Consider the following 11,552-nt stretch of genomic DNA (forward strand, 5'->3'; position numbering starts at 1 on the left):
TCTTTCATAATAGAGTTAAGCCTTCTTTGAGGCTCGATTGACCTCGTTTTCCCTTCCTCCAGCCTAATTTTGTGCATACAATAGGATGGACTTATTCCACGAATATCTACAAGCGTCCACCCTATTATGCGTTTATGTTTCTTCAACATCTGCAAGAGTGAATCTTCATTAGGCTTTATGAGATTAACGGAAATGATAACAGGCAATGTATTATTAGTTCTAAGAAAAGCATATTTCAAATGTTCGGGTAACTGTTTTAATTCGAGTTCAGGTGGTTGTTCGAGTGAAGGACGCGTTGGTTTTGTCTGCCGCTCACTTAGACTTGGCGGCTCAGATTCCTTCAGGGTTCCTTCCAACGCGAGAACTTCACATACTCGAGTCTCTTCTTCAGTCAATTCAATATTGTTTAGCTAACAATCATCACTGTCTGGGAATTTTAATGTGTTGAGCACATTAAATTTCACCTCTTCATTATCTATACGCATGGTTAGCTCACCTTTATGCACGTCAATCAAAACTTTCTGAGTAGCCAAAAAAGGGCGTCCAAGGATGATTGGAACCTCCCTATCTGCTTCATAATCCAGAATAATGAAGTCTGCTGAGAATATGAGATTGTCAACCTTCACCAAAACATCTTCAATCTTCCCTTCTGGGTACTTAATTATCCTGTTAGCAAGTTGAAGGATGATAGAAGTAGGTTGTGCCTCATCAATCCTCAATTTCTTAAAAACTGAAAGAGGCATGAGATTGATGCTTGCTCCTAGGTCGCACAACGCATGACTCACATCTAATCCTTCAATTGAACAAAGAACTGTGAAGCTCCCTAGGTCTTTCTGCTTCTGTGGTAGCTTGTTGCTTACTAACGCGTTGCATTCCTGCGTTAGTGCTATTACTTCTTTCTCACTGACTTTTCTCTTTTTCGTCAAAATGTCCTTCAAAAACTTCACGTATGTTGGCATCTGCTTCAAAGCTTCTATGAGTGGAATGTTGATGTGCAGCTGCTTTAGGAGCTCGAGAAAGTGCTTGAACTGATATTCATCATTCTTCTTCATCAGACGCTTAAGGAATAGTGCGTTCAGAGGCACCTCTTGCTTTCCCACGTTAGACGTGTTGGTTTCTGAATGGCTTGTATTTTCTAGCGTTCTCTCTTCTTGATCCGTTGAACATGTAATGCGTTCTTTCGAAGAACTATTGTTTCTTGGATTCATCTTTCTTTCTGCAAGGGCTCTTCCACTCCGCAACGTCACTGCGTGACATTGCTCTTTCCCGTTATTATTCCCAGGTGTCTCTATATTGCTAGGTAGAATGTCTGGCTGCCTGCTTTTCAACTCGCTTGCAATCTGCCCCACCTGGATTTCCAGGTTTCTGATTGATGACGTCTGGCTCTTCAGCATTACGTCGTTCTGGGCTATGTATTCCTTCAATAGGTTTTCCAGCGGAGTTCCAAAACTCGATGCGTGGCCACCTCTATTGAAGGATTGTTGATGTTGTTGATGCGTTTGTTGATGTGTTTGTTGAAAGACAGGTGGCGGTCCATTCCTTTGCTGATGGCTCACGCTTGGGTGGTGCTCTTGCTGATTTCCTCCTATCCAAGAAAAATTCAGATGGTTTCTCCATCCAAGTTATAAGTATTAGAAAATGGGTTATTCTTGATGAAATATACTGACTGAGGGTTTTGAGAACACTTAGCATATGAGTGAAAATCTCTGCATCCCATATAAGTTACCATGGGTTACCCAAACGCCTCCACTTGATTCACCTTCTGCTGGTTTGGTGCATTACCTAGCGTTATGTTCTATAGAAAGCTGGTCATGGTAGCCGCTTGAACGGAGAGCGTGGCTATCGCGTTGGCATCAACAGAGTTAATGTTCTGAGATCTTCTTCTCCTGTCATTTCTTCCATCGTATGTTTCATCTACTCACTCCATGTTATGTTTGGCAATGCGGTCTAATAATTCTTTAGCTTCAGTGTAGGATTTTTCGATCAGTCCTCCGGCTGCTGCTGCATTTGCTGCCATTTGTGATGCCCTGTTTAGTTCGCCATAAAACGTCTCCATCTGAATAGTCAAAGGTAGTCCGTAGTTCGGGCAGTTCTTGACCAAGCCCTTGAAACACTCCCATGTAGCGCTCAAGATCTCAGTGTCTTCCTGTTCAAAGTTCATGATTTCCCGACACCTCCTCGCGTTGGTGGTAGGTAGGAAGTATTTCTGCATAAACTTTTCCACCAACTTTTCCCATGTGGTGATTTCCCCAGGCTCTAATGAACTCACTCATTGCTTTGCATCGTCTCACAAAGAATAAGGAAACAAGGAAAGCCTAATTGCCTCTGGTATAATTCCAGGAATCACAAAGGAATAGCACGTTTCCAGGAAATGCCTCATATGGGTATGAGGATCTTCGCCATGGTTACCCCCAAATTGCCCAGCAGTCTGGAGCATTTGAAGCATAACAGATTTCATTACAAACCTGGTTCCATCAGGCGTCGGATATATGATTCCTATAGAAAAATCATATGGCACAGGGGATGCGTATTCTCTCATAGGACGCGTGTTGTTGTTTGCCATCAGGATTGGGTTCTGTGCAGGGTGAGCCAATTGCTGAGCTAGTTGCTGATTTTGTTGTTCTTCCGCCATTGCTCTTTCCTTTTCTTGTTGTTTGAGTAACTGTTGCCTCAACCTTCGACGACGGTTGGATCGATTCCTATGCCAGAAGGTCCGTTCAATCTCGAGGTCGTATCTGAACTCAGAAGTGTTCTCCCTGTTCATACATGTTCACAAGCCTAGGTGTAGCTTGTAATACTTCCCTTAATTGAAGTGTCCCTACAACAAATACAAACGGAATTTCTGGTTAGTTCTTGTTGCTGAATCCCCGGCAACGGTGCCAAAAACTTGTTCGCTTGCTATCGTGAGATGCTTTAGGAGTGTATAAAGTAAAACAGATTGGAAGAATAAAGTCTAAGTGTTGCGTTCTGCCTTGATGCGTTTAAATGAATGAAACGCGTTGGGGCGTTAGTATTATGCACAGAAGGCACACAACTCCTTATAATAGCATTCAATTTTTCCTAGATTAATCCCAAGTATAAATCTAATCTAGGTTCTTGGAAAGTCCAGGGTCGATCACAGGGATTCAGTTTCACTAACACAGATTATGCGTTGTACTTGCAGTAGGAGGTTTTTCCTAAATAAATGTGAAAGATGTATTATTTACACTAACATGCTATGCCTGTGCAAGACAATATAAAAGAGTTGAGTGGAAAATGAAGGATCATGTGAAAATGGAATTTAAGCTCGTGGACGCGCCGGTTAAAGATAATTGCACACAACTGATGTAATGTGGATGAAATGGGATGGGTTGCTTATCTTTCTGTTCATGCGTTAGACATCATTCAACACTTCTCAATGCGAATAACATACAAGCCTATCTCTAGAGTGCATGCATCTAACTTAGAATGCAAGAAACACCAGTAAGTCTATCTCTAGCTGTACTAGGTGTTCTACTTAATGCAGCTTAGCTATTCTTTCGAACAACTAAGTAAAGAAGCTTTCACCAAGTTGTCATGTTGGTTTAGGCGTTGGAACAGAATTATGCATGAAGTACTAATGCTTTCAACAGAAGATAAACAATAGAAAAAGTGATGATCAAATATATGAATTTTATAAAAGATCAATGAGTCTTTACAAAGAACTATATTCAATCAAAATGAAATGAAAACGATATTAAGAGAGAAACTGAGTCAAGCCAAAGAATACAATCTCTTGTAGTTCTTTGGCTCAATCTTGTTGTGTACAATCACTTTAAAGAGCCGAGAACAGAGTATCTTTCTCAAGAATAACTTTCTCCACTCCCTGGCCGGCGGTGGTGGTGGTTCTTAGCTCCTTCGATCGTCTTACACCTTGGCACATCTTGTACAAACTAAAACTAAGTCTACAAATTTACAGAGAGTATGGAGCTTCTAATTATCTGAACCCTTAATTTTGGAGGGTCTTCAAGTATTTATAGGCATTGGTCCCATCCACTTGGAGGATAGGCTGCATTTAAGTCCATGCCCTGGTCAGCATTAAACTCCATGTCTTGGTTGGCCGCCTAACCTCTTGAAGCTTTTCAGACGCCGCCTATTGCAGGTGTCCATGCTTGTAAGTGGTGATGTGACACAATCAGCCTGGAGCAATGAATCTTCTATGCGTTAAATTCCCTCCGACGCATGGCTCATGTGTTAGCGCGTCTCCTGCGGCACTTGTCTAATGCGTTATTGTCAGTTCTTGCGTCGAAATCCTGCAAAGTAGTGCGTTAGTGCCGCGATTTTTAGTGATAAACTTCTTTTACATGAAATTGCTATTGTTTAAGTAAATCCATGCGTTTCTATTAAAAATGAGGAGAGTTTATCATTAAAAACCCTAATTGTTCTAACTTAAGAGTAAAGATAACTTGTATTTTTACAAGTTATCACCTGGGGTACCTCCTTCCCCGTGCCTGATACCCGTTAAGATATACTCGTACACGATACTCGACAATACTCGATAAACATTGACTTTAGATAATTAGATTAGGGTTTCTCAACTATTCTCTTACAAGTGAAATGAAAGCTAGTTTAAATACAAGAGAACCTAAGATCCAATGAGCTTTTACATATACAATAAACTAAAATAAATAATATCTAAAATATAACATAAGTTAAATTTATTGCATTTAATATTAAATTCTATAACATATATTCTAACATACTACAACCCATTAGCTTGAATCAAGTACTTTATTTGATTTAGGGTTGAGACAAATCCTTAATCACATATTATTAATTACTGATCCAATCTTTATATGAAAAATTATTGGAGAACTACAAATAACATTTTTTCCAAATTAAAATTTTTAAGACTAAAAGTATGACAAGTCTCAAAGAAGGCCACATTCTCCTATTATCAATTATGGGGCCTAGGTTCAAATAAGAAAGAACTTTTTTTTTTTTCTGGAAAATTGTTATCGGTGGCTAAAAATAGATAGCCAAATTGAAATATTCAAAAAAGTTTTATGTATCTTGAATTATAGCAATTAAAATAGTAGGCGATGATAGTAATTTTTTTTCGGAGTTATGGGCAGATCAATTTTTTTTATTAAGGCAGATCAATTTTTCTATGTAAATTTTTCACATTATTTGACATTGTTTATGTGAATTTTTATACCATCTATGTGAATTTTGACATTATTTGTAAATCTAACATTATTTTTATTAGGGTTTTCCATGTAAATTTCGACACTATTTGTAAATCTATACCATCTATATAGTCACCAATTTTTTTAGTATTGTCGAGTATATCGTGTAACATGCACCGAGTATATAGTAATAAACCATTTATATAGTCAATATTTATTGAGTATTGTCGAGTATCGTGTAACGAGTATCGAGTATCGAGGGACTGTGTATCGAGTATTTGTCATAACGTCTCTATGTTACACCGAGTATATAGTACATGTAAATCAACCATCTATTAGTCAATGTTTATCGAGTATTGTCAAGTATCGTGTAACATGCACCAAGTATATAGTACTTGTAAATCAACCATCTATGCAGTCAATGTTATCGAGTATAAAATTACTTCACATTTCAAGAAATTGATTTGAAATTCACTATGTATATCGATTTGGAATTCACCATGTATCGAGTGATATGATATGGATAATTCAAAATAATCGAGTATAAAGTAATCGAGCATCGAGTATGATGTTGATATGATCGAGTATACACGTGTCCATTGCAGCCATATCGAGTGACCATGAAGTTGGGTATCAAGTAACTGTGCATCAAGGAACGTGTGACGAGCTATCGAGGAACGTACAAAATAAGAAAGAGTAAGGAAAATGAGGGAGAGTAAGGAAACGGAGGCCATCCGTACAAAAAAAAAACCCATGGAAGGAAATGGAGCAAAATAATCGAGCGTTAATTGGAGTAAGGAAAACGAGGGAGAGTAAGGAAACGGACCAAAATAATCGAGCGCTTAAGTGAGATTTTGGCTCCAACTATTTTAGTTGGGGCAAACATTGGGTGGGTTGTTATAGCCCACCCACCCAACTATGAATAAGGGGCCCAAACGCCCCCTTAATGTTTTTATGAATTTCTCTTTTTAATATTTGTTTTAAATTGTAAGTTAGTAATATTAATTAGGTTCATATCCTTGTCCTATATAAGGGTGAGCTACCATGTATTTTGTATATCACAATTTTGTGTTTCACTATTTTGTGTATCACAATTTTGTATACCACATTTTGAGCATCACAATTTTGTATACCACATTCTAAGTATCAAGCTTTGTGTATCACCACATTTTAAAGATCACATTTGTTGTATTACATTTCTTATACAACATTTTATGTATCATCAATTTTTTCTACTTCAATAAAAAGTTTGAATTTCACTCCCATTTTCATTTTTCTTCTCTTTATTTAATAAACATTGAGATATTGATTTGCTTCCACAATATTTTTTTTTTTCTCGTTAATTTCATTTTCTCAACAGTGGTATCAGAGCCTTAAATGTAAAGGCCTATGATTTTGTTTGAGAGTGATTTTTTTTTTTTTTTGTATTTGAAAAATGTCTTCCAATTTCGGTGTTTACTCTCCTCCGCATTTTAATGGTGAAAACTACTAGCTTTGGGTTGTTAAAATGTAATCCTTGAAGGAATCAAATTCCTACGGAAGCGTGTGAACGCCTTGCATTTAGACTTTCGATTTTTTTTAACAAAAACAGTAAAATAAAACATGCATTTGTAGGATAAACATTCGAACAAATCTATAAGCATGCTAGTAAAGAGGAAGAAGAGAAGAAATCAAAATTCACATTTGTTGATTCTTCTAGTTTTTCTCTTCTACCGTTATCAACGATCTCAAACTTCTCCAATGAAGAAGGACACCACCAACAAAGTTACCTTGCTATTCTTTAAAATTCTGAAAAACTTGGAAGAGTGGTCTCCAAGAACTTTTGAGGAAGAAAATAGTAGAGAATTTTTAGAGAGAATTTAGAGAGAAGGTGGAGGCTTGGAGGTTATTTTTTTGGTGTAAAAAAACCATTGCTCTAAATGGGCTATAAGGATATATTTATATGGAGAAGGGTTGACCCTTCTTTATATGGAGAAGGGTTGACCCTTCTCTAAGTATTTCTCTTTATACCCTTAGTGCTAATTAATTAAATAATCGTTATTTAATTAATTGGCACATTAGTTAAATGACCATATATTAAGTCCTATTTAATATACATTTAATAAATCATCATAAATATCATATATTTATACTAACCTCCAATCTTCATTATTTCTTAATTAATTAATTAACCATTAATTAATCGATTAAATCATATTTAATATGGAGTTAATTAATATATAAATATCACATATTTATATATATATACATCTCTTTATGAATCCAATTCATATAAATCTAATATTTGAATCTTATTCAAATATATCTCTCTTACATAATTTGGAATATAGATCATATCTATAATGAAATAGTAAATATACATGCAAAGGGAGAAATCAGAATCAATAAACACTCTAATTATACTTAATTTGAGCTTTAAAGCATGCATATAAACTGTTTTATAAAGTAGGGTTTCATAAGTGTATTACCTTTGATGAAACTCTTCAAATTCTTGCTCCTCACCACAAATTCAGCTTCCAAATATACAGTAGACCACCAAGAGGATCTTCTTTACTATCCTCTAACTCAGATTGTATGGTGGAAATACTTAATTGTGACCTCAATTGAATAGGGAAGGAAGAGGGTTTTGGAGAGTAAACCAGAGTTTCAGAAATTGCAGCAGTAAACCAGAGTTTCAGAAATTGCAGCAACATGGTAATGTTCAAAGCAGAGATTCAGCTTATTTAACTAGGTTAGTCATGCAAGCACTTACTCAGCTACTAATTGACAGTTCAATTAGCACTAAGTAAATGAGAAAGGTGTCTCAATTGGGTGAAAATACCCCAATTGAAGAAAAAGTTGGAGAATTCCACTCAAAGTGGAATTACCAATTAATTTTCAATTTCTCCATTTAATTTAATTTTCACTAAAATTAAATCAAATAAAAATCAAATCTGACTTTGATTTTCAAAAATTGAAAATTTTTATTTAAATAATTAATTAAACAAATTTAATTAATTAATTAATTAATATTTTAATATCAAATATTAAATTAATCATACACCTAATTCATACATGAATCCTATTTATGTAATTCAATATTTAAATCAATATTTAAATATACTAATCTCTCCGATTACGTTTAATTTTAATAAATTTGAACGTTTTAATTATATCGAATATAATTAATCAAACCCTAAATTGAATTTGAACACTTCAAATTCAAAACACTAATTTTGAATTTGAACACTTCAAATCTGGTTAATTCACTAACCCAAGATTTAATTTTACGAGCTAGTAGAGGGACCTATGGACCTGCAGATCATGAGCTCCAATAATTTGAGATTAATTGGCTAAACTCTTTAGACTGAATTAATCAATATTCGATAACTATTTAAACACACCACTATAGCTCGATAGTTGCAGTCTCCTCACTGTAGATATATTTCTATCCACTTTAACCATAATCAGTAAGTCCTTCACATGTCGTTCGTATATACAGCTAAGTCAAAATTATCGTTTTACCCCTGTAAATAAATCTTGCTCCTTAAGCTCTCACTGATCCTTCTATTGAACAATTGGTTTATAGTCCAATTAATAAACCATGACCCTCTCAATCATGAATGGGCGGAGCCCCGTTGTTCAAGATCGGGAATTAGTACTTAAGAGAACAACCTATCTGCTAACCCTAAATTGGGTAGGAATGAATTTCATCTTGTAGGACAATGTCTCCAGCTATCTATCCGGTCTTATCCCCAACATAAGAGGTTTATTGAGCAGTATTGTTGGATTACTTTCACCTATGCATATCAAAGGATAATCCCGAATAAACAGGAGTTCATACTTAGCTCAGGATTAAGATCGAGTTACCCTAAGTCATCGAATATTGAAATAGTCAGTTTTAATAGTAAACGGTCATTATAAAGAAAAGTAACTATTTCGATGTTCGGTCTTGTGCAAACATCTTTTGTCCAGGATGTCCCCACTCGCATGTCTCCACATGAATGATTTTGGGATCACATCACTTATATCAGTATACAAAGTGGGTCACATCCAATAATGTTACGGGATGAGGTACTCAATCCCATCCATATACTTATAAACCATTTTGGCTATATACTAAAACTTGATCCACATTTATGTCTCTATATAAAGTTAAAGTATTCATATTATAGCCATGGACTCTTTTATTGAATTTTTATAACAGAATGCAATATCAATAACATTTTATTGAATGAACAACTCAATAATACTTTTATTGATAAATAGAATATGTTTCCAGTATATACGAACTACGAGTTTTAGGACATTCCCAACATATAATTAACCATTATATATTAATCTCATTCCTATAATTTCCTCATTTGATTTGAACAATTTAAATCACTCTTAATTACTATCCTTTAGTGAGCTATCAATGGGACCTTATGGACTTATAGATTAGAAGCTCTAATGATATGAGATTAATTGATTAAACTCTTTTAATCCAATTTATCAATATCCATTAACTATCGATCACTCCACTAAAGATCGATCATTGCACTTTTTGCACTGTAGATATATTTTTGTATCCATGGATATAATTTCACAAATGCTCATGACTACAGTTGGATCAAATACCGTTTTACCCCTACAGTTACATCTAACTCCTTAAGTACCACTAATTCTTCTAATGAACAAACAATATATAGTCCAATTATAAACTAACACCTCTCGAGCCAATGAGAGGTTTAAACTTCATTGTTCAAGACTCGGAACTAGTTATTAATGGAGTAATTTATCTACTTTCCCAAGGAATGGGAATGAGTGAATTCCATTTTGTATGGTTGTGTTCCCATCTCCCTAATTAAACAAATCCCCAAAATGGTAGGTTGATTGAGTTGGCTATCATGGTCACTCTCACCCATACAGATCAAAGGACTGTCGTCATAACCAGGAGTGAGTTCATAACTCACTCAGGATTAAAATCAAGTCTTCTATGGTCATCCTAGTGAAATATTAGTCTCTTCAAGTAATGGTGCTATAAAGAGAAAGTAATTATTTCATGGTCTAATCTATGTATAAACTTCTTTATACAGGATACCCCCATTTACATGTCTTTATATGAACAATATGGTTCATATTGTTTGAACCATATTGTTTGTAACACTTACATCTCATGTAACAATTACAAAGTGGGTCGTATCTGCAGTGTTACCAGGATAAGTCGCCCAACCTTCATCCATTTACTGCAGACCTTTTAAGTTATTATTTGAATACGAACTACTTGTATGTCAACTACATACTGTTCAAATGACATTATATAATCTTAGATCTTAATCTTAGTTTATTGAATTGAATTGAATTAATGCTATCTAAATATCAAATAAAATACCTCAGATTTTATAAGATAAATAATTTGTGTTAATAAAACCAAAAACCACGAGATACACTAGAGTTAGGACATCAAACCCAACAATTCTATCTCAAGGCACTTGGCCTTTGGGAATCAATTTCAACTAATGTTGATCCTCAACTAGTGGGAGAAAATCCAACGTTGAATCAGATTAGTCTACATGACGAGGAGAAATTGAATAAGCTCAAAGTTTATCCGTGATTCATGTCGCTTTATCAAATCCTGTATTTTTAGGATTACTGATCGTAGAATGGAAAAAGAAGCTTATGATAAATTGCAAGAGGAATTTGAAGGAAGTGTAAGGGTGAAAGCTGTCAAAATGCTGATTCTCAAGAGAGAGTTTGAGATGCTAAAAATGAAGAATGCAGATTCAGTGAGGGACTACACAATAAAAGTGATGACCATTGTAAACCATATAAGACTAGCTAGTGAAAATTTTTCAGATCAAAGAGTCATAGAAAAAATAATGGTCATTTCCCTTATAAATTTGAGTTAAAGATCTCAGCCATAGAGAAGTCTTCTGATCTAACAACTCTCTCTATAGCTGAATTGATTAGCAAATTATGAACCTATGAATAAAGGGGTATTATGCATAAAAAGGAGCAAATTGAGATTGCATTCCATGCAAAGTTTAAAGACAAGAAACTTGTTGGAGAAGATGATAGACGTGCAACTAAAAATCATGTGAGTATGAAAAAAGGAGGAGCATCAAGAAAAGATAAATTTCTTCCTTGTTATTTTTGTAAAAAGACCAATCATGCTAAAAAGAATTGTTGGATAAAAAACAAGCAAGTCTAGCATTGCGATTATTGCAACAAGGACAGTCATACGTAGAGTTTTGTTATAGTAAACAAAACCAAATCCAAAATTCCTAACAAATAACAAATTGTGTAGATGACAATGAAGAAACAAGTTTTTTGTTTACGGCATCTCATTTTGATGATAAAGTGTCAAACTCATGGCTTATTGACAACAAATGTACTCTCCATATGGCTAAAGATGTAAATCTTTTTAGCCAAATTGTCAGATCT

At 35.0% G+C, this 11,552-nt stretch overlaps 1 protein-coding gene across 1 annotated transcript; it reads right to left on the reverse strand.

The window, feature by feature from the left end:
* Positions 1-410: 410 nt before the first annotated feature.
* On the reverse strand, positions 411-1,394 carry LOC120090700 (uncharacterized). The gene has a single exon (XM_039048419.1). The coding sequence runs from the start codon at positions 1,392-1,394 to the stop codon at positions 411-413; it is 984 nt and encodes a 327-aa protein (XP_038904347.1).
* Between the last annotated feature and the right edge of the window lie 10,158 nt (positions 1,395-11,552).

Source organism: Benincasa hispida, chromosome 11 (genome assembly GCF_027475165.1).
Source record: "Benincasa hispida cultivar pf3 chromosome 11, pf3_genome.v1.1, whole genome shotgun sequence".
NCBI lineage: Eukaryota > Viridiplantae > Streptophyta > Magnoliopsida > Cucurbitales > Cucurbitaceae > Benincasa > Benincasa hispida.